The 25,354-nt window shown below is 43.1% G+C and overlaps 2 protein-coding genes across 11 annotated transcripts in view; both read left to right on the top strand.

Moving 5' to 3' along the window:
• Cnot9 (CCR4-NOT transcription complex subunit 9) overlaps window positions 1-5,188 on the top strand; it is a 33,499-nt gene extending 28,311 nt beyond the window's left edge. Inside the window, exons 6-9 of one of the 3 annotated variants that reach the window (XM_070017177.1) lie at window positions 982-1,080; window positions 1,287-1,378; window positions 2,954-3,099; window positions 4,364-5,188. In XM_070017177.1, the coding sequence (XP_069873278.1) occupies window positions 982-1,080; window positions 1,287-1,378; window positions 2,954-3,099; window positions 4,364-4,425 (399 nt within the window). In that variant the 3' untranslated portion in view covers window positions 4,426-5,188. Of the gene's footprint in view, window positions 1-981; window positions 1,081-1,286; window positions 1,379-2,953 lie in introns of all 3 variants that reach the window. The other 2 variants (XM_070017197.1, XM_070017186.1) reach the window with 2 other exon arrangements.
• An 8,824-nt stretch (window positions 5,189-14,012) lies between these two features.
• The window catches only part of Plcd4 (phospholipase C delta 4), a 27,635-nt gene continuing 16,293 nt past the window's right edge, over window positions 14,013-25,354 (top strand). For 3 of the 8 annotated variants that reach the window (XM_070017101.1, XM_070017112.1, XM_070017122.1), the window contains exons 1-5: window positions 16,385-16,676; window positions 20,585-20,640; window positions 20,777-20,935; window positions 23,142-23,372; window positions 24,903-25,030. In XM_070017101.1, the coding sequence (XP_069873202.1) occupies window positions 20,616-20,640; window positions 20,777-20,935; window positions 23,142-23,372; window positions 24,903-25,030 (543 nt within the window). In that variant the 5' untranslated portion in view covers window positions 16,385-16,676; window positions 20,585-20,615. Of the gene's footprint in view, window positions 14,196-16,384; window positions 16,677-17,081; window positions 17,154-17,844; window positions 17,867-20,584; window positions 20,641-20,776; window positions 20,936-23,141; window positions 23,373-24,902; window positions 25,031-25,354 lie in introns of those variants that run through there. The other 5 variants (XM_070017074.1, XM_070017065.1, XM_070017055.1 and 2 more) reach the window with 5 other exon arrangements.

Here is a 25,354-nt window from a genome sequence, read left to right as displayed (position 1 = left end):
AATCCTCAGATCTCAGCCTCCTGAGTAGCTAGGATTACAGGCGTGAGCCACCAGCGCCCGGCTTGAAGAAAAATTCTTATAAAAGGATCATTTTGTAAAAACCCAGACTATGGAGATTGAAATGGGAAAATACCTAGTTTGAGGCTAGTTGGAGCTACACAAGCAAGACCCTGTCTTAATACAGAAAAGAGAGAGAGCAGGTTAAACACTAAATTTCTTCCTTTTCTATGAACTTACATCTCTACAAGGAAACTGTCAGGTTATTATTTATTTTTCTGAGAATTTTGTTGTCATATCTTTATTGTTTTCTGATACTTGAATGTGCAGTGAAGTCTTAGCCTAATTTTTTGTGTGTGTGAAATAAAAAGATCAAATAGTACATATATACAAATAAAAGGAAGTTTCCTCCTTTCTCAGCCTCTCAGTTTTCCTCAGCTACCACCTTCTTATAAAAAGCTGATGACTCCTGAAACTTACCCTTTTAGGTAAAATGAGAATAATGAGTTTTATTGGGAAAAATACAGTATGTAAAGCCTTTAGAACAAACCCTCACAAAGCCAGGTGCCAGTGGCTCAAGCCTGAATCCTCTACTCAGGAAGCTGAGATCTGAGGATCTCAGTTCAAACCCAGCCCTGGCAGGAAAGTCTATGAGACTCCTATCTCCAATAAACCACCAGAAAACAAAGTGTCACTGAATCTCAAGTGATAAGAGTACTAGCCTTGAAGCTGAATTGCTCAGGGACAGCGCCCAGGCCCAGAGTTCAAGCCCCATGACCAACAACAACAACAACAAAAAACCTCACACATAGTAATGTTCAATACAGTAGTGTTTATTATTTATTATTAACTATGTACATATAGTTGAAAAAAATTGTTATCTACAGGGTTCTCTGCTATCTCAATCACCAAATGATAATGCTTAGGGAAGTGGGTAGACAGTTGAACAGAAAGTATGAGTAACTCTTAGGACTTCTTTTCCAGGTTGCCACATTCATCCTCCAGAAGATCCTCTTAGATGACACTGGTTTGGCTTATATATGTCAGACATACGAGCGTTTCTCTCATGTTGCCATGATCTTGGTAAGTTCTTTCATGTATTCTTTATAACTTACTTAGGACTGCATAGCTTAGTCTGTTAGCAATTAGCACTAGGCAGCTCTAGTTTTCTAACTAGAAATAACAATAATTCTTAGGTGTTCTGACCTCTAATATCAATTAAAATTATTTTATAGTTCTTTTGTGTGTTTTTTTTTCCCCTTCCTCTCCCCCTATTTGGGGTGAAACAGGGTAAAATGGTCCTGCAGTTATCCAAAGAGCCTTCTGCCCGTCTGCTGAAGCATGTAGTAAGATGTTACCTTCGACTCTCAGATAATCCCAGGTAAACATTTAAGGATTTATAGGACTTCAGGGAAATACTCTTCTGAATGTGTTTTTCAACTTTTTGAGGGGTCCGGTCGTGGGGCCTGAACTCTGGGCCTGGGTGCTGTCCCTCAGCTCTTCAGCTCAAGGCCAGCGCTCTACCACTTGAGCCACAGTGCCACTTCCGGCTTTTTTCTTTATGTGGTGCTGAGGAATTGAACCCAGGGCCTCAGGCATGCAAGGCAAGCACTCTACCACTGAGCCACCTTCCCAGCCCCTTTTTCAACTTTTTATATATATTCACCTATATGCATGTAGTTATAGACAGATAGGTCTATGTATATCTTTAGGACAGAGAAAAGAAAAAACTTCTGTCTTGTACCGAAAAAAACCCAACTTTTCAAAATCTGTAGTGGTAAGTTTAAAATCTACCAAAGTTGTATCTTCCCATTGTAACTTTCTATCCTACTCTAAAATTACAAAGATGAGACAATTCTAAGGGAAGCCTTATTACGCATTACTTGTATGGTTTGAGCTGCTGTTGCTACTCCAAGTGAACAGAAATAGAAGTATACTTTCAAAGATCTCTCAGAAAGTACCGTAGCCCAAAGGACTCTTAAATTGTATTTCCAATCTTGATTCCTGTAAGGTCTTTCAGCTAATTATTTTATTTCCCTACATTCTTAGTGTTTCTGCCAAAATCATACATTGTAGGTATAATGCATTTTAGAAATGTTTGACCTTTGCTTTGTAAATCCATAATTTATGCTGAAAGCTACTTGCTCATATTCTGCCAAGCCACATGATGGAGTTGTTTTTGTATTCCTAAGAATGAGGATCACTTGATTTAATGTGAACTCAGTCTCCTGCCAGTTGGGTTATTGTAGCCTTACGATTTTGTCCATACATTCTTCAGTGATTTCCTGGTTTTGCCAAAGTTTGAAATGTTTTTATACCTAGTTTCTAAGCTATAACTTAGTGTAGAATAGTCCTATCCAGAGTTAACATCTATCTGGCACTGGTAGCTCATGCCTGTAATCCTAGCTACTCAGGAGGCTGAAATCTGAGGATCATGGTTCAAAGCCAGCCCAAGCAGGAAAGGCCCTCAGATTCTTTTCTCCAATTAACCACCAGAAAACCCAAGATCTTAAAATATAAAACTGAAGCACATTGTGTAAAGACATAAATTGGTAAGTTAGGGGTAGAATTAAAACCCATTGATTTGTCATATAAGTGAGATATCCTATCTGCTATTGTACTGATTTTTTAAATGTTCTATTTGCTATAACCTATCTATTCTAAAAAGAATTTTTGGTAGTGCTTACGTAATAAGTCAGAAAGCAGTTTGAGATAGTGAGCTATTGAATGATTTTATTTCACTTTGCTTTTACATGGAATTCTTCATTGAGGCATCATAGAGATCTCTTAGCCTAATAGAGGCTTTGGAGAATTTAATGACTTCTTAACGTAACTTGATGGAAGCATAGATTCCCAGGATATTGTATATTTATGGCTAAGAAGGGGCTCATTCCCAGCCCCAAAATGTCAGTTTATTTGTTGGTCTCCCTGGTTGGTTTGTTTGTTTCTGATGTAGGGCACGTGAAGCACTCAGGCAGTGCCTTCCTGACCAGCTGAAGGACACAACCTTTGCCCAGGTGCTAAAAGATGACACCACCACGAAACGCTGGCTTGCACAACTGGTGAAGAACCTGCAAGAGGGCCAGGTCACCGATCCCCGGGGTATCCCTCTACCCCCTCAGTGATCCTTCCCTGTCCCCTACCACTCCTCCCCCAAGTTGGGGAAGGGAAGGGGATCCTACAAGGAAAACAGCTCAGGTTTTATCGCCAACCCGGAGTAGACAACCTCAATATTGAACCGCACTGGAGAAAAGGGGCAAGGTACCCTTGCTGAGGTGTATAGGCTGCCATCAGGCTGCCTTGAGGACCTGGGCTCCCTATGCTACTCCCAGGAAATGGGCTCCTGACACAGCAGTCCGAAATCACAGCCCCAGAAGGGTGTCAACACCAGCAAATGCTGTATTTGCAGCATGCCCAAGATGACCCTGATCCCCAGCCTCTACCTAGCCACTGGTAGAGAGGAGAGACAGTGGTTATAGCAGCAGGACTCTAGGCATGGTGAGCGCCTGGGACCAAGCCATGTGGCGTTTTTGTGTTTTTTTTTTTACTTTGCCTTCCTGGAAGACTCAAGATGTGTCTCTTAATTCTCTCTCTCAGTATTTGTTTACTTTGGTTTTGTTTTAATCTCAGAGAGAGGTGTGTTTAGTGGACACAGCTGTAATTTTCAGCAAAACTTTGTCAATTGGCACTGTTTACAAGTCTATTAGCTGCATAAGCTCAATAAAAAGTTGGTCTGGGCATTACATCCCCTCTGGCAGGCCAATAGCTGCATCGAGCTGCTGGGAGAGATGGGAGGCAGGGGAAAGATATAAAGCCAAAGGACAGCAGGAACCCTCCGCCTGTTTCCCTCCTCCCATTCTTCTACTTTCTGTCCTGGATTCCATGAGGACCCTAACCTTGTTTCTGGCTTTAGCTGCTAGCTTTTTTCAAATCTTAGTGCTTTTCCCCTTTTTCACTTTCCTCCTATTAAGCTTACAACAGACGTCTTAATTCATCCAGCCATTGAAAGGGTATTTGTATTAAGGCAGAAGGGGTAAAGGATGGTTTTCCAATCCAAGACCTCAAAGATATTTCCCAAATGTCTTTTAAAAGGGCAGCACATGGGATTAAGATGATAAGCTACCTGATCACATTTTTTAGTGTGAATTTTCGTAGCGCCATCTCTTCATGATTATACTTGAAGCAGTATTAGTTGAGTTTATTTTATTCAAATATAAGATGAAGGGCTGGACTCAGCTTACTCAATCTTTTTTTGTTGTTTTCTTTTGACATGTTTTCTTTCAGTCTGTGGAAATTACAGAGATGCCACTAAAATATTCTTCACTTGTTTGTATTGTATTGGACAATTCCTCTCCCTTTTCTACAGGCTTGACTATACTCCAGTGCAACCCTTCCCCTGTTAGCACCTGCTCTCATCCTCACCTCTGAAGATGGAATTGCTGATCCAATTGTAGAGAGGAACTAAGTCTTTTATGTGCACATCTCACACAATTGTAGATATGTCAGACAAGTTTAAGAAGGGGCCATAAGGGGCAAGCTCAGATAAACTTGCAGAGGCAGTTTTGCCAACCCAAGGGCTCTTTCAAGCCGACTTTCAGAAAGGGAGTCGGCCTTGTCAGTTGGCTTCTGTCTCTAGAGCCAGGAAAGTAGTAATTTAGTAGCCTAGATGTAAGAAGGGTAGAATAAGCACTTATTCCCTTGCCTTCCAAAATGAAGAGGAGAACCAAGCCAGCTCTCGATCTGAAGAGGAGAGGTCTTGGAGAAAGCAGAGATGAGCATCGACTGGATAGACGTCTTGACTCCTTCAGCCCATAGCCTAATGTGGCAAGTCCAACTAGGCTAACCTGATTTTTGACAGCCACCTTCCTGCTGAGCCAAAGTTTTCTCATTACCCCTCTACAGGGGAAACAGCTGAGGCCCAGGGCCTTGCTCCCTGGAAAATTCTCTCTCCATCTCTCGGTGCACTGGCCATCTTACTGTGCCAATGGTGTCTTAATTCTTGCCCATCTATTCTCAGCTGGCCTTGGAACCCACACAGGAGTGGGTGGGGGAGGGGTGTAATGGGTATTCCTTGTGGTTGGTCCTGATGTGTGTATTATATAGAGACCCCTCCCCTTTATTTTGTGTTTTCCATCCTTTTCACTCCCTCAACAGGATTGAAATAAAACATGCTTCTGGTTTTGTAAAAATACTTTTTTCCTTCTAACTAGAGGTTTTGTTCTGTCAGCATAAGGTGTCTAAACACTTTGGGTAGTGGTTCTTGTCATGCCTCTGTCTACTTACATGCACTGTCCTGTCAAGAGGACAGTGATGATTCCTTTGTAGCAGAGTCCTTCAGGAGTGTAAAAAACTGCAACTAATGTACAAAAACTGGGTACTATCAATTGGCTTTAAAGCATCTTTTCCAAAAACATCCTAACTGGTTTTCATGCCAGTCAATAGGATATTTCTACAAGGGAAGAAATAATGTTCAAAACATTTTATTATGGACTTTAGTTTTTCATCTTTGGAGTTCAAGGCTTGGAGAACATCCTATGACTTGTTCCCAGGCCTGTCTCTCAGAACATAGCCACCCTGATTCCAGCTTTTTTTTTTTTTTTTCAAGGGCCTTAGAGAACCTGTGGCTATTGCAGTGGTAGGACAGGATAAAGAAAGGAACAGAAGTCTTCAGAGAATGTCTTCCTCACTATATACATGAGATTTACCTACTCAGTATTCCTGTTGCTTAAAGACTAGGAAAAAGAAAGTTGTTTCTACACCGCCACCGCCCCTCCCCCCCAAAGAAAAGGCAAAAAGCTTGAATAATGGTCAAACCTGACATACATAGAACTCTTAACTAGAAGTATGCATGTTTTTTAATTGCACCTGAAGCATTTACCAGAATTCTTCACAAGAAAATTCTAATGCTGGATGCTGGTGGTTCACACCTTGTAGCTACTCAGCAGGCTAAGACATGGAAGATCATTCAAAGTCAGCCCTAGTAGCCAGGTGCTGGTGGCTCACACCTGTAAAACTAGCTACTCAGGAGGTTAAGATCTGAGGGTCTCAGTTCAAAGCCAGCCTGGGCAGAAAAGTCGACAAGACATCTCCAATTAACTTCCAAAAGGCCAGAAGTGCAGCTGTGGCTCAATTGATAGAATGCAAACACAAAAGTCCAGGCAGGGACTGGGAATGTGGCTTAGTGGTACAGTGCTTGCCTAGCATACGTGAAGCCCTGGGTTTGATTCCTCAGTACCACATAAACAGAAAAGGCTGGAAGTGGCACTGTGGTTCAAATGGTAGAGTGGTAGCCCTGAAAAAAAGAAGCTCAGGGACAGTGCCCAGCCCCTTAGTTCAAGCCACAGGACTGGGGGGAGGGGCGGAGCCTAGGTAGACAAGTCTGCAAATCTCAATCTTCAATTAACCAGCAAAACATCAGACTGGAGACATGGCTCAACTAGTAAAGTGCCAGCCATGAACAAGAAAGGCAAGCACAGGAGCACAGACCCTGAGTTCAAGCCCCAGCACAAAAAAAACAACAAACAGTGGACTCAAGGTAGAAGAAAGAATTGGAAAGATCCTAGATCTATTCACATAATCAAACACAAAAATATGTAACTTCAAATTCATATATTACAAAAGGCTGAAAGTCACATTTCATGTGGAGAAAAATAGTAAATTCAAAAAGAAACATCTGCCAAAATAAAGAGCATGCCAGGCACCGGTGGCTCATGCCTGTAATCCTAACTACTCAGGAGGCTGAGATCTGAGGATCAAGGTTCAAAGCCAGCCCTGGCAGGAAAGTCTGTGGGACTCGTCTCCAATTAACCACCAGAAAACCAGAAGTGGCTCTGGCTCAAGTGGAACACTCACCTTGAGCTGAAGAGCTCAGGGACAGTGCCCAGGCCCAGAGTTCAAGCCCCACTACCAACAAAAAAATAAGTTTTTAGTAAAAAAAAAAAAAAAAAAAATTGCTGAAAACCAGTAAATTGATAAGCCTCTGGGAGATTAACCAGAAAATAGAAAAAGAGAATAGAAAAAGACTAGTTTATCCCAGTTAACTGGGCATGTTACTAGCGATTGAACTTGGAGGCCTAACTTTACCTCAGACAGCAACCCTTCTATCCCTTGTACAATTGGCAGCATTGCTTGGCCTCCAATACCTTTCAAGAACATCATAGGGAAAACTGGAGACCAAACTCTGATATACATGTAGACAGAAATTCAGATACCAGCTACTTGGGAGGTCATGAGGCAGGAAGAAAACCACATAGGCCAGGCTAGCCTTGAAATTGTGATTCTGCTGCCTGCTTGAACCTTCGTAATGCTGAGAGTGCTGAGATTGCTCAGGGGAAAGATATTGAGGCCAGCTCAGGCAAAATCTGAGATCCTGTGTCAACTAACTACTAGGGATCACAACTGCAATTCCAGCTACTTGGAGTACAGAGGCAAGAAATTATAGCCCAACACTTGGCTGAGCAAAAGCTCAAGACCCTTTCAGAGAACCTATGATAAACCTCTCAATAAAATATTGAAATCAGCCAGGTCCTGGTGGCTCATGCCTATAACTAGCTACTCAAGAGGCTGAAATCTGATTGTCTCAGTCTCAAACCTGCATGGCAGAAAATCCAAGAGACTTGTGAGGCTTGAGCTTGGAGTCTGGATGCTGCCCCGAGTGCTTTCACTCAAGGCTAGCTCTCTACCACTTGGAGCCACAGAACTACTGGTTTTCAGGTGGCTTATTGAAAATAAGTGTCTCATAGTAAGTAACTAAAATTGCAGGCGTGAGCCACCAGTGCCTGACTCCAAGAGACTAATCTCCAGTTAACCAGCAAAGTTCAGAAGTGAAGCTGTCTCAGGTGGTAGGTCAGCCTTGAGTGACAAGCAAGAGTGCAAGGCCAAGTTCAAGCCCCAGTACCAGTGTGTGTACATGTAAACACACAAAAACATTGAAATCATTCTCCCTGAGACATTCAGTCTCCCATCATTTTCCAGCCAAGTGTCATAAGCCAAGAAAATAAGATTGTACAACCCCCCCCAAAAAAAATCCTCAGTATATACTGACAATATGATTATATACAGATAGCCCAAAGGAATTTACAAATTCTTAGGATTACTATGTAAACTGTTCATAATACAGAACATAACAGAAACCAAGTGTTTCCATGGATTGGAAAGCTTGAAAGTATACCAATTATTTCAAATTAATTTTGTTAAACTTCTTTTGGGGGGGAGGGGTCCGGTCATGGGGCCTGAACTCGGCTTGGGCGCTGTCCTTCAGCTCTTCAGCTCAAGGCTAGCGCTCTACCACTTGAGCCACAGCACCACTTCCGGCTTTTTTCTTTTTGCTTATGCCATGCTGAGGAATCGAACCCAGGGCCTCAGGCATGCAAGGCAAGCACTCTACCACTGAGCCACCTTCCCAGCCCCTAAACTTAATTCTTAGTAAAATAGCGGTAAGTTTCTTTTTGTGAAAATTGACAAGCTAATTCAAAAGTTTCACAAAAACAGCCAAGGCTTGCTTTCTTTTTTTTTTTTTTTTTTTTTTTTGGGGGGGGGGGGGGGTCCGGTCGTGGGGCCTGAACTCTGGACCTGGGTGCTGTCCCTCAGCTCTTCAGCTCAAGGCTAGTGCTCTACCACTTGAGCCACAGCACCACTTCTGGCTTTTTTCTTTTTTTTTTTTTTTTTTTTTTGCTTATGTGGTGCTGAGGAATCGAACCCAGGGCCTCATGCATGCAAGGCAAGCGCTCTACCACTGAGCCACCTTCCCAGCCCCCAAGGCTTTCTTGAATAAAAATAAAATCCACTCTGAGATAACTTACTAGTACATATATTTTGTTTTTTTAAAGTTTTGTCTTACAGAGTATTATATGTCATTTTGTACTTTTATCTACTCTCATTGATCTTCTGTTTTTTGCTTGTTGGTTTATCTTGCCCACTTCCCACACCCATGTAATGAGTAAAGTATCAGAACTGGCTGGAATGGAGGAATAGCTATATATTCTCTTTTTAAATTACATAGCCTAGTCTCACATTTAAGTGGAAGTCTCATATTTAAGTCTCATAATTAAGTGGAATCTATTATTTTGAGTTGACTCTCAGCTACCAAAAAGATGTTTTACTGCACAGATGTGAGTTGTTTATGGAGGCTGGGAAGCAAAGATGTTTAGGTGTCATTGTCCCTACATGTCAGAAGCAAGGTCTAGGTGGCAGAGTAAGAGTACCATCTTTGCATCTTCCTCTGCCAGCTGCTTCTTTGTTTTAATTTAAGGCTTCTTGGCCTTTTCTGGGCATAGTGCCCAGAAAGTCTCTGCTGCTGGGGCCCTGATCAGGTTTCTGAATCTGTTAATAAACAGCAGTGGGGGAAGGAAATTACTAAAGCAGATGGACAGTTCCTGTACCTGGGGCTCTGCTGCTTCCTCTCTGGACCTAATGAGAGTCTGGCATTTTCTCAAATGTCACACCTTCCAAGCACTCCTGGAGGAGCTACCTGTACTTAGCTCATGGAGTCTCTCAAGTCCCCACTCTCAGATCAGCATACATGGGCTGAGGAATACTGGCATATTTATGACAATACTGGAACCGCATATTAGGGATCTGCCAACTGCTGGTGGCTCACACCTGTACTCCTAGATACTTAGGAGACTGAACTCTGAGGATCATGGTTTAAAGGCAGCTGTGGCAGAAATGTTCACTGCGCAGAAAGGTTTCCATGCACATACGCAAGCACACCCATAAACACATACACATGAATATTTGAAATCGACACTCCAGAAAATCCAGAGCGAGCAATAATGCTCCTCACAGATCACCTAGAAAGAAAGGAGGTTGAGCAGCATTAAGATGATAGTGATTCAGAAAGAAACAAGTACTATAGAACTATAAGTTTAAAGGAAGAGTACAGGGCTGGGAATATGGCCTAGTAATAGAGTGTTGGCCTAACACACATGAAGCCCTGGGTTCCTCAGTACCATATAAACAGAAAAGGCCGGAAGTGGCGCTGTGGCTCAAGTGGTAGAATGCTAGCCTTGACCAAAAGAGCTCAGAGACAGTGCCTAGGCCCTGATTTCAAGCCCCAGGAATGGCAAAAAGAAAAGGAAAAGAATAGAGTGTACTGAGTAGATAGAAAGGTAAAAATAGTATTACTATTTTGCTTGACTTTCACTATTTTTTTTTTTTTTTTTTTTTTTTTTTTGTCGGTCGTGGGGCTTGAACTCTGGGCCTGGGCGCTGTCCCTCAGCTCTTCAGCTCAAGGAGAACACTCTACCACTTGAGCTACAGCGCCATTTCCGGTTTTCTGGTGGTTTACTGGAGATAGGAGTCTCACGGTCTCTCCTGCCCGGGCTGGCTTTGAACCACGATCCTCAGATCTCAGCCTCCTGAGTAGCTAGGATTACAGGCGTGAGCCACCAGCGCCCGGCGACTTTCACTATTAAAAACTAAAATGTAACACAATTTCTGTTATTCAATTTTCTACAAAATGAATTGAGATTGAAACAGAATGACTAAAGAAAATTTCATTTGTTGTTATAACATCTGGTTATTTAGGACATGTGCATGTCTGAATCAATTTTTCTTTGGTATGTTTGGCAAATAGGGAGAACATATTTCCTTTCTAAATTGAATTTATTCTAATAATTGCTATTCTAATGTCATGTTGATTAATATTTCTCCCATTCTGTTATTTTATCAAATAAAATAGAAATACTGTATTGGAGTAAAATAATAAACTGTTTAATTTCACAATACATGCTCGTATACAAGCTCTGAGAGCTAAAAAGGGGGGGAAAGGAGAATGATATAGAAGAGGAGATTGTGAAGGTGAAGCTGAGAAAAAGGAAGGGATGATGTCAGGTGAGTAGAAACGAGAGTGCGAGACTAGCATGGCCTCTTAAGTCAGAGCTAAAACTAGCACGGTTTATATTTGGTGCCTCTACTCCTGCTATTCTTCATGAGTGGCTTCTGTGAACACCCTCTTCTGTGGCTTCTGTGTCTACCCTCTCTCTACTCTTTCTCCATCAAAACCTGCTGTCAGGAAAGAGTATGTTAATCTAAATATAGTATTTAAAATCATTAAGGCTTCAAAAATTGCCAGTCATAACCAAGCATAGTGACACATACTCATAGTCCCAGTTCTCTAAAGGCTGAAGTGGAGGATCACTTGAATCTACAAGACCAGCCTGGGAAACATAAGGAGACCCCCACACACACACTTAGGAAGGAAGGAAGCAAAAAAGGAAAGAAGCAAAGGAAAAAAGAAAAGAAGGGGGAAAAAAGTAACAAAACTACCTCAAGAAACTGAGCCAGGGGCTGAGAATATGGCTTAGCAGTAGAGTGCTTGCCTCGTATGCATAAAGCCCTGGGTTCAATTCCTCAGTACCACACAAACAGAAAAGGCCAGAAGTGGTGCTGTGGCTCAAGTGGTAGAGTGCTAGCCTTGAGCAAAAGAAGTTCAGAGGCAGTGCCCAGGCTTTTGAGTTCAAGCCTCAGGACTAGAAAAAAAAAAAAGAAAGAAAGAAAGAAAGAAAAAAGGAAACCGAGCCAGCCAGGAACTGATGGTTCACAGCTGACATCATAGCTACTCAGGAGTCAGATCTGAAGATCACAGTTCAAAGCCAGCCTGGACAGAAAAGTCCATAAGACTCCTATCTTCAATAAACTACTCAGAAGTAGAGCTGTGGTTCAAGTTGTAGAGCACTAGTTTTGAACACAAAGAAACTTACACTGGGCGCCTGTATTCCTAGCTATTCAGGAGGCTAAGAAATGAGGATCATGGTTCAAAGCCAGCCCAGGCAGAAAAGTCTGTGAGACACTTATCACCGATTAACCACCAGAAAACTAGAAATGGCACTGTGGCTCAAAGTGGTAGAGTCTAAGCCTTGAGTTGAAGAGCTCAGAAACAGGACCCAGGCCTAGAGTTCAAGCTCCACGACCGACAAAAAAGGAAAAAGAAACAAAACAAAAAACTCAGGGACAGCTCCTGGGTATTGAGTTCAACCCCTGGGACTGAGATAAATAAATAAATAAATAAACTAATCCATGTAACCAGTGCCTTTTACTTGTTACCCTAGCAACTAAGGAGGCTGAGATCTGAGGGTCAGAGGAAAGAAAAGTTTACAAGATTTTTATTTCCAACAAACCAGAAAAAAAAAAATGCCAGACAGCCCTGTACTGATGGCTCATGCCTATAATTCTAGCTACCGAGGAGGCTGATGAGGATCGCAGTTCAAAGCCATCCTGGACAGGAATGTCCATGAGACTTTTCTCTTTAATAAACCTCTCAAAAAAAGCTGAAAATGGTCCTATGGCTCAAGTGGTAGAGTCTAGCCTTGAGCAAAAGAAGCCCAAGACAGTGCCCAGGCCCTGAGTTCAAGACCCAGGACCAGAAAAAATAAAGCCAGACTGGAGGTGTAACTCAAGGCTCTGAGTTCAAGCCTAGTATTGGCACAAAAGAAAAACAAAGGTAGCAGAGTACATTGTAATACAGTGGAGTCCCCAGATAGCATTGAGAACTAGAAATAGAACTTGGCCTGCTACCCACAAGCCAGCTAGTGTCCCATTCCATCACAAGTTCTTCCCTCCTGAAGGTAACTGCTATCCTGACTTTTATGGTACTCACTTAGGAGGATTTTATTTTAATGGGACTAAAAGTTTCACTATAAATAGCCACTAATGGCAGAACATTAGACAGTTGTTTGGGTCAGCCATAGGAGGCAGCTGGAGGTCAGCACACTTAACATGACATTATTTTCCCCAGCTAGTTCCCCCAGTGCCTGTGATTAGCATATACCTCCTAAGAAAGGATCCCATAGAAGTGTCTGTGCTCCATGCCCTTACCTGCCTTACTGTCATCCACTGGTCTAGAAAAGGCCAAACTCCAGATTTCCTAAGGCAGAAAAAGACTGCAACATCCAGTGCTTAGAAGTGTACAAGTAGATGGCTGTCTCTGCTGCCAACACATGTGAGCCTGTGTAAATCTCCTTGGATCTAAGTTTCTCATTGTGAGGTATGGGAGTACATAAAGCCTTCCCTTTATCCTCTCCTAATTTGGACCCTTTATTTTATCTTGGTTTCTGTGTCAGCTGCCTACTCATTCACCCTTATAAGGAACTCCTTATCTCCCTTTCTCAGTGTCTTTCTAGTCAATGTCCCAGCTCTTTAAATTTGTACACGACCCTGCTTCGTCTCTACATAGCTCTGTAAATATACACCTGTGAGAGGGTGTAGGAGTGTACATCTGTAATTACAGCCCTGGGGAAGCTGAGGCAGGAGATCAGAGAATTCAGGACCATCCTGGGCTATATAGCAAGATCCCATTCAATAAATAAATATGTCCTGATACTGCATAAATGGAATGGAAAAAAGTTGTCTCATATTCCTCCAATATTTGCTGCATGCCTAGCTACTCAAGAGATTCTGAAGACGGTAGTTTGAGGCAAGTCTGGACAGCGAAGACCACTTGACTCCATCTCCAAAATAAAACTAACAAAAAAGCAAGGCTGGAAGCAAGGCTCAACTGGAGAAAGCTAAGAAAAAAGTATTTCTATATGCATAGATACTATCCTGTTACTCCATATCTATAATCATTCCTCTCTTTTCACCTTCCTCCTTTCCCATCCTATCTCTACAAAGTAAGTCTGAGGGTCTTGCAAGGCAGGACACAGAAACACAGGAGCAGGCTGTGGAAAGACACTGTGAAAAGCAGCCAGATGAAATGAGGGCAAAGCTAGCCGTATTATATGCAGAGATCGGACCGGAATGAAAAGCAGTGATTCAAAGAACACTGAAATTCAGGCACTCCTTAGGTTTCACTTTGAGAGCTACCACAGGATTGGGGTCAGTGTGTGAGTGCATGAGGAGTGGGTACGTTAAGATAAGACAAACAAGCTTCTCTTCCCTGGAGAAGAGTTCCAGGTCAATTTGTCCCCTTCATCTTTTTTCTGCTGCCCCACCCCCCACTAATCCCTCACACTGACCAGTGTCCTGGGCCTTTAAGAGTTAGATGGGCTGGACTCAAGAAAGCGCTCACACCTCTCCCCACCTCACTCCTTCCCTCGGGCTGTAACTCTGCCTGTCACAGCAGCCAAATTGCAGAAGAAGTGCACAAGTGAGTGCAAAGGAGAAAAGGAGCCAGCCTGGGCTTTCTCATCCCACATCGGTGAGCATTTGGCGAGCAGAACCGCAGAGCTCACAGACTCAGGACTGCAATACTGCCCACGGTAAGGGCCTGGAGGCTCCAGCCAGCCTCTGTCCTTCCTGCCTAAGTCCTTAATCCCCCACCATCCCCCACCCTCAGATGCTTACCTAGCCTAGTTAAGATTGTATCCTAGACCCCTTTCCCTACCCCTACTGCTTGACAGGGCTCCTTCCTCCTAGTTCTGCCCAGTTTATTCTCTTTGGCTATCTGGGTTTCCTTCTTCCACTCTTACAGTTTCTCCCCCTCTCCTTTTTTTTTTTTTTTTTTTTGGTGTGCTGGTCCTGGGACTTAAACTCAAGGCCTGAGCACTCCTTTGAGATTTTTCACTCAAGTCTAGTGCTCTACCACTTGAGCCAGAGTTCCACTTCTGGCCTTTTGTTTTGTTTTTTGTTTTTGGTTAATTGGAGACTCTCACGAACTTGACTTCCTAGGCTGGCTTTGAACACAGATCCTCAGATCTCAGCCTCCTGAGTAGCTAGGATTATAGGTTTAAGCCACCAGTACCCAGCAGTTTCACTCCTTTATAAAGGAACATCTTAGCTATCCACACCAGAAGTGCTGACCCTAGCTCCTCCTCAGAGGTGAGCCAGCTGCCAAAAGAGAAGAAGAATTAGAGTAGGCATAGCATAGATTCATTTACATAGATTTAGCATAGATTCATTAACAAATTATTAAAAGTTATTACATGAAAGTTGGCCAAGACCAACTGAGAGTCAGAAACTCCTGGTAATCAGGAGTTATAAGACATCCTGGGAGGGGCTGGGAAGGTGGCTCAGTGGTAGAGCGCTTGCCTTGCATGCTCGAGGCCCTGGGTTCGATTCCTTAGCACCACATAAGCAAAAAGAAAAAAGCTGGAAGTGGCGCTGTGGCTCAAGTGGTACAGCGCTAGCCTTGAGCTGAAGAGCTGAGGGACAGTGCCCAGGCCCAGAGTTCAGGCCCCATGACCCAACCCCCCCCCCAAAAAAAAAAAAAAAAAAAAGACATCCTGGGAAAGAGTCGGCGTTCAAGCTCTGTGTCTTGTTCTTCACTGGCTTATGAGCAGTTTCTTTGTGCACCAGAGTACTATGCTACAGAACTTTTGACTACAACTTCCTGATCTGTTACAGGAGAGTTGAGGTTTTCTCAAACTTGTCCTATGGCCAGGTCAGCTTGTTAAAAATGAATATTCTTAGGAATGGGAGGGAAAAACTGGGAGAGAGCAAGGGAAGAAGATGACATTGTCCAAAAATAAATGTACTTTTTACCTGACTTATGTAACTGCAACCCCTCTGTATGTTACCTTTATGATAACAATAAAAAGGGAAAAAATAAATATTCTTAGATGGGCACTGGTGGCTTACAGCTATAATCCTATTCAAGAGGCTGAGATCATAGTTTAAAGCCAGCCTAGGCAAATAAGTCCATGAGACTCATCTCCAATAAACTACCAAAATATCTGTGGCTCAAGTGGTAAAGCACTAATCTTAAGCAAAATAGCTCAAGGACAGTGTCCTGAGTTTTAAGACCTAGGACTGGCACATAAATAAATATTCTTGGGACCCATTCCTAGAATTTTTATGTGGTGGATTTGGGGGTGCGCTAAGGAATCCTTATTTAAGACACTCCAGATGACATTCATTTAGACATGAATCTCTGGCTTTTATGTGCTATAAAAGAGCCTTCAAGCTCTAACATTCTGATGGCTATGACCTGTGACCAAAGCCATTGTGTCCTCCTCAGATGAAGCAGGTTAGGCATAATCCCCAGAAGCAAGAAGACAGACTAAAGGATTCATTTTCTTCCTGCCCCCTTGAGAAAATTAAAACAACCTGAATCCTACTAGAATATCATTGGCTCTAATGATGACAACTTCCAAAATCCATCTCTAGGTGATGTGAAGCTACTTGGAAATTGAGGACCAAAATTAGCTCTACAGTGCCAGGCTACTTCCCACCTATTGTGTGTCTATTTCCCCATCTTTACTGTAGAGATAATTATCTATACTTTCCAAGATCTCCATATATGTGTCTAGGAGATTTTTATGACTAAGTCCCTCTTACTCTCAGTTTTCATCTTCTCTGCCCTGGTCAGTGCCCTCTCCCCAAACCCTCTGTTTCTTCTTGCCCCAATGCACCTGTTATCAGTTGTGGCCATCTTTTTACTCAAGACACCAGAAGAAACACAAGTCCTAGAACACTTAGGTTCTAATTGCATTCTCTGGGTACTTTGTTTACTCAGTCTCCTAGGAAACAGGGAAAAGTGAGGCTGAGAGAAATATGCTACCAAGTGTTTGAAGCCAAGTGTCCTCCATCCTGGACCATAATAATCTGGAAATCCTCAAAGGGGATGAGAATCAGGGCTGTTGGGAATTTGCGGTGATAAAGGAGGGAAGAGACAGGAAGAAGTGATGGAAAAAAAAGGATGAGGAGGAGGATGAGAAGAGGAGAGCAAGAAGAGCCTGGCCTAAGTGAGCAGAGAGGATGGGGAGAAAGAAGCGTAAGCTGAGAAGAAAGGAAAGGATGAGGTCAGCTCTGGGATGGGGAAAGGGAAGAAAGTAGAAAGAAAAGCTATTTGGAAGGACACAGAGGAGAGAGAAAGTAGCAGTGTCCTTTACTGATTCATGGGCTTGCTTCAACCCTCTTCTTAAAGCTCTTTTAAAGGCTTTTTATAAGTCTTAGCAAGCTTCTGGGTTGGTTATACATTATACAGAGTTCTGGGTTCTAGTTTCAATTCTGTGGCTCACTAAATGTCTGGCAGATCAGCCAATCTTTCTAATATTCAGGCTCCAGCTCTAATAGTCTGTGGTTCCCTGAGTCACTGTTGATGTGCTGATAGCCACGTGTCAGGTACATGTTTAAAATAGTGGCTTATGTATAGGAGCAGGGCTAGAAAAAAAAAAAAAAAGGATGAGGGGAGGAAGTGGCGCTGTGGCTCAAGTGGTAGAGTGCTCGCCTTGAGCTGAAGAGCACAGGGACAGCGCCCAGGCCATCCAGCTATTAAAGTAAGGGAAAGTAAAATTCTGTCTCCTCTAAGGTCTATCCCAGAACTCCAAAACCCCAGGAGTGAGAGTTCAAGTTCAGAGAGGAGTGAAGGCAGAATATTAGATTAGACTGAGGACCCAAGAAACTTAAGATGACCTGGTACTTTTTACTTCAGACTTAATATAGCTTCTTCAAGCCCCATATTGCAAACAGTGCATCCCCATTCAGGCTGTCTCTCAGGATGCACTTGGGGTCACTTCCCCTATCAAGAAGTTTCTCCTGGGGCTGGGAAGGTGGCTCAGTGGTAGAACACTTGCCTTGCATGCCTGAGGCCCTGGGTTTGATTCCTCAGCACCACATAAGCAAACAAAACAAAACAAAAACCAGAAGTGGCACTGTGGCCCAAGTGGTAGAGCCCTAGCCTTGAGCTGATGAGCTGAGGGACGGTGCCCAGGCCCAGAGATCAGGCCCCACAACCAGACCCTCCACCCCCCCACACACAAAAAAAAGAAGTTTCTCCTGGTCTCAACCAGGAACACATATTCAGCTTCAGCCAGCAAAAGCTTTTCCTCCAGAATCTGTCACAAAGCTCTTTTTCTCCCAAGGGGGTGCTTCCCAGCCTTCTCTCACTCTGCTACCCCTTTTGGAAAACCTTCTCCAGATCTTGAAGTTAGAAAACTGTAGTTTTGGTGGCCTGCCTTCATATTCTTCCTGAAGAATTCACCACTCTTAGGTGACTTTTTAAGGTTTTCTTGCTAGGACTCTAAAATGCTTTGTGACCTCAGATATGTCTCAAATAATTCTGGACTTGGACTTTCTCATCTGTAAAATACCATAGTTGAACTGCATGCTATTTTAATGGAATATGAACTGAATAATTGCTTTATGAATTTTAAAAGTTTTCTTGCATGTTCACCACTGCCAAAACTTTGAGCTTTTGCTGGGTGTTGGTAGCTCATGCCAGTTAGCCTGGCTACTCAGGAGGCTGAGATCTAAGGATTGTGGTTCAAAGCCAGCTCAGGCAGGAAAATCTGTGAGACTCTTATCTCTACTAAATTACCAAAAAGTGGGAAATGGTGTTGTGGCTCAAGTGGTAGAGTGCTAGCCTTGAGCAAAAGAAGCTCAGGAATAGAGCCCTGAATTCAAGCCCCAGGACCAACACAAAAATAAAACAAAACAAAACAATCCTTTAAGCTTTTTATTTTATTTTTTTTATTTTTAATTTTTTGGTCGGTTGTGGGGCTTGAACTCTGGGCTTGGGCACTGTCTCACAGACTTTCCTGCTGGGGCTGGCTTTGAACTGCAATCCTCAGATCTCAGCCTCCTGAATAGCTAGGATTACAGGCGTGAGCCACCAGCGCTTGGCCCTTTAAACTTTTTAATTAGATCAGGCTGGCAGTGGGGCTCAAAATCCATAGAGGATATGCCTAGCAAGAGCAAAGCTCTGAGTTCAAAAGCCTAGTTTTGTGTGTGGGGGGGGGGAAGAATTACAACATATTTCTATTCAAACATAGATCTTTAGTTTATATTAAAAGCATGGCTTCATTTTAGTACTACCTGATCAAGAGTTAAATATGGCTGGGGACGGTGGCTCATTCCTGTAACCCTTGTTACTAATGAGGCTGAAGAATCACGAAGATTGTGATTCTAGACCAGCCCAAGCAAAAAACTTATAAGAGATTTCAACAGAAAAAGCTAGATGTGGTTATGCACCAATCATCCAAGCTACAGTGAGAAGCATAAATAGGAGGACTGTGGCTCAGGCAAGCTTGGATAAAAAGGAAAACCATATTGAAAATTTAATTTAAAAAAGGGCTGAAACATGCCTCAAAGGTTACAGCACCTGCCTAAAAAGTGCAAGGTCCACACACACAGTGGCATATGTTTATAGGGCAGAACTAAGAGCAAAGTGGCCACATATTAAATCTAGTTCTTTTTAAGGAAAGTTTGTATATTTGTTGTTAGTCATTAAGATGATTTAGCCAGGACCTAAAAACTAAACAGCACATGTCTTTTATTTCTCTGCAGTGCTGGGATTTGGACTTAGGGCCTTGCCCATGCTCTGCTTGCTTGCTTGGCTGGCATGCTATCATTTAATCTATGCCTCAAGCTCAGCTTTTTTTTTCTTTTGGTTATTTTGGAAATGGAGTCTCATGAACTTTTCTGAACAAGTGGACCTCAAACCACCTTCTCCAGAGTAGCTAGGATTACTGGTGTCAGCTACCAGTACCTGGCATAGACAGCACATCTTAAAACTTAAAAGAAATTTCTTCTTTCTTTCTTCTTCTTCTCCTTCTTCTTCTTCTTCTTCTTCTTCTTCTTCTTCTTCTTCTTCTTCTTCTTCTTCTTCTTCTTCTTTCTTCTTCTTTCTTCTTCTTCTTTCTTCTTCTTCTTCTTTCTTCTTCTTCTTTCTTCTTCTTCTTCTTCTTCTTCTTCTTTCTTCTTTTTCCTCCTTTTTTAGTAGGTAGAGAAAACTTGAAAACAAAGTTCTGAGACTTCCGTAACTTATTTGGTCTATTAAAAGCTGTAAGAATAGTGGCTTTGGAAAATAATATAAAATCTGCATTCCTGTGTGAAGGTAGAAGACTATAACTAGTTGGTAAAGAGACAAAGCACTGTGCACTAGCACTTCAGGGCTGGGCAATCTACATGATAACATGGACAGGATTCCCAGAAGAGGGAAGCTAGGATGACTTTACCTGAGAAGAGATGGATACAGGCTCACCAGTAAGATGGTGGTCCTTAATAAATGAGGAACTAAAGAGAGAGTAAGCATGGGAGGGAAAAACTGGGAGAGATAGAGGGAAGGGGTAACATTGTCCAAGAAGAAATAGACTCTTTACCTGACTTCTGTAACTGTAACCCCTCTGCACATCACCTTTATAATAACAATAAAAAATTAAAAAGAGTGAGTAAGGTGTGGGAGTGAGGTTACCTAGTGGATTTTCTGGTAGGAAGAGAGTCTTTGGGCAGATGTTCTGGATTAGCCCTACTGGAATAAGTCATGGGAAATAGGGGAAGCTCTAGAATCAGATATATCTGGGTTTAAGTCTTCATGGGACTTCAGGCAGGTTCTTAGCCTATCTAAGCTGCAGAATCATCACATTAAAAGTAGAAGTATGCCCATGTAATTGTAACCCCTCTGTACAGTATTTTCACAATAAAAAAATAAAAGTAGAAGTAAAATCCACATAGCAGTGGCTCACACTGTAATCTTAGCTACTCAGGAGGCTGAGATCGGACGATCATGGTTTGAAGCCAGCCCAGGCAGGAAAGTCCGTGAGACTCGTATCTCCAATAAAATTACAAAAAAAAAAAAAAAAAAGCCAGAAGTAGAACTGTAGCTCAAGTGGTAGAGTGCTATCCTTGAACAAAAGAGCATGAAGGGGTCTGATTTCTTTCTCTTGCTCCCTTGATCTCTAAGATTCACCCAAAGTTCTTGTTCTTTTAGGTGACTCGGGTGCCAGCTGGTGGAGCAGTGGATGATGGCATCACTGATACAAAGCCGTGAGTACTGGTCTCCCACTGGGAAAAAGGGCTTGGCGGGGGCAGCCTGGGGAAGGGAAGTAGGCTGGACTCCAGTCTCAGCGCCCCGTCAAGTCCTTCTACTTTCTCTGCTGGCCTTTGCTTTCTTCTGGCCCAGGGCTGATCACTGATCCAAACTTGCTGTTGATGCAAGAAGGCACACTGATACGAAAAGTGAGGTCCAAAAGCTGGAAGAAGTTCAGATACTACCGGCTTCAGAATGACGGCATGACAGTCTGGCAGTCGAAGCAAGCTGGGGCCTATGCTAAGCTCACCTGTAAGTGACCTGGAGAGCTTGGGGCAGGCATGTGGGTGGGCAGGTCTTTGAGGAGCTTGGCAACCTGAGGGCAAGAGAAGGATCAGGATGTTATGACAATGGGCCCTTGTGGTTTCTTATGGCTCTCTTGAGCCTATACAAAGAGATAATATCCGGCATTTGCCTTTGTAAGGCAGGTAGAACCATTTAATTATCATTGCATTTAAGGAGCTTAGAAGAACCCTGGTACATATTAGGAAAGACAAAGAGAGAGGTAAGGGATAGAGATGGGGGTGTAGATTAATTGGAATACATTGTGTATGTGTTTGAAAAGTCACAATGAAATTCCCCTTTGTACAGCTGAGTTATGGTAATAAGCAATCATTTTGGGGGGAAAATAGAGTCCTGGTATGGATTAAGGTGCAAGAAGGCTCATAGGCTATATCTTCTTTCTTGTTAGCATCATCATCAACATAACCATCACCATCATCATTATGATCTCAGGCATTAGCCTGCCTATAGTAAAACCCTGGCTCTGCCACTCCCTAGCTATGGCTTTGGACAAATTAATTAAACTAATTAATCAAATTATTTGATGAGCTGGACACTGGTGGCTCATGCCTGTAATTCTAGCTATTCAGGAGGCTGAGGTCTGAGGATCATGGTGTGAAGCCAGCCCAGGCAGGAAATTCTCCAATACATTACTCAGAGAAAGCCAGAAGTGGCACTGTGGCTTAAATTGTAGAGTTCTAGCCTTGAGCATAATGAGGCTCAGGATCAGTGCCCAGATCCTGAGTTCAAGCCCCAGGCCCAGAAAAAAAAAATCTAATGAATTAATTAAATGAAGCTTCTGTTTCCTCATCTGTAAAACATTTACTAAACAGTACTTGCCCAGTAGGTTACAGATATTCAGTGAGTTAAACTAGTACGTAAAGCATCCAAAACCAAGATATACTTAATGAATGTTAGCCAGATATACTGAATGTTAGCAAGATATACTTAATGAATGTTATAAAATATTTTTTAAGGGCTGGGAAGGTAGCTCTGTGGTAGAGCGCTTGCCTTGTATGCATGAGGCCCTGGGTTTGATTCCTCAGCACCACATAAGCAAAAAAAAAAAGGCAGGAAGTGGTGCTGTGGCTCAAGTGGTAGAGCACTCGCCTTGAGCTGAAGAGCTGAGGGACAGTGCCCAAGCCCAGAGTTCAGGCCCCACCACCAGACCAAAAAAAAATTTTTTCTTTAAAACATAACAGTTTGTATCCTATTGGCCAAACTCTTTAGGATACTTCTAAAACTTTGATCACAGGGAAGTGGCAAGTGGTAGAATGCTAGCCTTGCACTGAAGAGCTCAGGGACAGTGCCCAGGGCCAGAGTTCAAGCCCCACAATGGACAAAAAAAAAAAAAAAATTTAATCACAGGATACATCTATGCTTTAGAGACATAATCAAAGCTCATGATTCCATATCTCCCCCAGCTGAGGTAAGGGCGTCAAAGAATTTCTCTGGGTTCGCCGGGCGCTGGTGGCTCACGCCTGTAATCCTAGCTACTCAGGAGGCTGAGATCTGAGGATCGCGGTTCAAAGCCAGCCCGGGCAGGAGAGACCGTGAGACTCCTATCTCCAATAAACCACCAGAAAACCGGAAGTGGCGCTATAGCTCAAGTGGTAGAGCGCTCGCCTTGAGCTGAAGAGCTGAGGGACAGCGCCCAAGCCCAGAGTTCAAGCCCCACGACCGACAAAAAAAAAAAAAAAAAAAAAAAAAAGAATTTCTCTGGGTCCCTTGTAGACATGAAAAAGAGGAAATTCTCAAACCTGAAGGTGGGCCTATATGTTTTGGAATAACTCGACCTTTCGAATGTGTCTCTATTTGTCATCTCTGCCAGTTTTCTTGTGCTCACCATCAAGAGTGGCCGTGGAAGGGGGACCATCTGTTATTTCAGATGTGAGATGGAGTTGTTTTGATATCCACATTGCCAGCTGGTGGCTGCAAGCCAGGTCTTGCTACTTTTAGCAGCGGCTCCTTGCCCTGTGACCTACAAAAACAGCAGTGACACATGTGGGCTCCTGAATCCCAGGAGGGCCTAACCTCTCTTGGAATTCAGCCCCAGAGGAGGGAGGCATTACTTTTCTCTGTCTTCCTGGAAAAGGAGAGGCTGGTGCTTGCTCCTTAGCCTCTGCAGTTTGTCAGACTCCCTTCCTCAGTGCTCTCACCTGCTTCTTTTCGGCAGTCTCAATCTCCGATGTAGAGACGGTACGCATGGGCTATGATTCTGAGTTGCTGCGCAGCTTGGCAGAGGAGTTACCCCTGGAGCAGGGCTTCACCATTGTCTTCCATGGCCGCCGCCCCAACCTAGACCTGGTAGCCAACACTGTTGAAGAGGCCCAGACCTGGATTCGAGGACTCCAGCTGTTGGTGGAACTTGTCACCAGCATGGACCAACAGGAACGACTGGACCAGTATCGATAAGAGAGAGTTGGGGTTGGGACAGGGGATCAATGAAGGAGCTATATGCTGTAGGACTGGTCAGGGTGGGAAGAGGAAAAAGGTCCAGCTGATAGGGCCTAGACAGCTCAGACCAATGTGTGGCTGAAGATTCTGGAAGAGAAATGGATGCTAGGATGGCAAAGACATAGGCAGATAGAATTTCAGCATGAATCAGAATCCTGGAATTGGAGGAAGGGGCAGAAGAACAGGAACAAACAAGCCTCTGCTCCTGAGAACTATACAGAAGATTCTGATGTTATTAACTGCTATAGGACTAGGAAGCAACTCCTTAGAAGGGTTGTGAGTGTAGAATCACTACAAGATTCCTAGATTGCACATCAGTTTGTACATTCATTCATCATCTATTAAGAAGAATGTACCAGCAACTATGCCAAGCTTGAGGGTCACAAAGATTAGTGAGATACAAATACTGGTTCAGTTAGTGAAATCAACTTGTGTAAAGAATCCAAGTACTATGGCACTTAGATAATAATCCAAGTACCAGTTTAGCTTATTTGTGTGTATTCTAATGAAGTTTAAACATGAGTGCTCTGAGAAAGTTTAAAAGAAATAGCAAGTGAACTGGGCCTTTAAAATTAGTAGAATTTAGCCAGGTGCCAGTGGCTCACACCTGTAATCCTAGCTACTCAGGAGGCTGAGATCTGAGGATCAGGGTTCAAAGCGAGCCCAGGCAGGGAAGTCCATGAGACTTATCTCCAATAAACCACTCAGAAAACCAGAAGTGGAGCTGTGGCTCAAGTGGTAGAGTGCTCACCTTGAGTTGAAGAGCTGAGGGACAGTGCCCAGACCCAGAGTTCAAGCCCCATGACTGACAAAAAAAAAAAGTAGAATTTGATCTTGGGACATGGCCCAAGGGGTAGAGAGCCTGCTTACCAAGCACAGGTCCTGATTTCAACCCCCAGTATCACCAAAATTAAAATAAATAGAATTTGAACTTGTAGAGAAGAGGAAGGAGCAGGAAACAGCATGTCTAGGAAACAGCATGAATATATGAAATTTAAAAGCAGAAGAGAGAGAGAAAAAGACAGAAAGAGAGAGAGATTAGAGCACAGGGAATTAATGAGTTTGCCCAAAGTACAAAAAAGACAGGCACACATTGAGAAGAATGGGTTGGACCAGATTACAAGAGCAAACAAGCGATTTTCTTGAGTTCTATGTTGAGAAATTTGGGGTTCTTTCATGACAAGATAGATTGGTGCTCAAGAGAGTTTGTTCTAGAAGTTGTGTGGAAACTGGTAGCAAAGACAGGGAGAGATGTCTTCAGGAAACCACACACACACACACACACACACACACACACACACACACACACACACACACAGGGAGAGATGTCTTCAGGAAACCACACACACACACACACACACACACACACACACACACACACACACACACACACACACACACACACACACACACACACACACACACACACACACACACACACACACACACACAATGCTTTTGCCTTGACTCAGAGCTGGGTGGCTCAGTGACTGGTTCCAGCGTGGAGACAAAAACCAGGATGGTCGGATGAGTTTTGCAGAAGTTCAGCGTTTGCTGCATCTCATGAATGTGGAAATGGACCAAGATTATGCCCTTCAACTTTTTAAGGTGAGTCTGCCAGGGAAGGGTTCGCCAGAGGCAGCCAGGCTGGCCAGAAGGCCTTTGATACCGGTTAGCAACATTCAGTTGCTGAATGTGTGCTCATCACCACAGGCTCAGTGGGAAGTACAGGGACTGGTTCTTACTATTGGAAACATGATTCATAATGGACTTTAAGGTTCTCTCTGTTCTTGGCTAGAATTTCACAGGTGCCTCAGAGAAATTCCAACTGGAATGTAAGCAAACAGAAGGAAGTCTCTTCTATCATTTAGGAACCTTTGGGACATAATTTTTTTTTTCTGGTTGAAGTTTTTCTTAGTAGCAAAGGATATG

The sequence above is a fragment of the Dipodomys merriami genome, unplaced genomic scaffold, assembly GCF_024711535.1.
Source record: "Dipodomys merriami isolate MVZ:Mamm:240054 unplaced genomic scaffold, mDipMer1.0.p SCAF_1, whole genome shotgun sequence".
In the NCBI taxonomy this organism is placed as follows: domain Eukaryota; kingdom Metazoa; phylum Chordata; class Mammalia; order Rodentia; family Heteromyidae; genus Dipodomys; species Dipodomys merriami.
The sequence above is the reverse complement of the archived record's forward strand: the minus strand, read 5'-3'. Positions and strand labels throughout refer to the sequence as shown.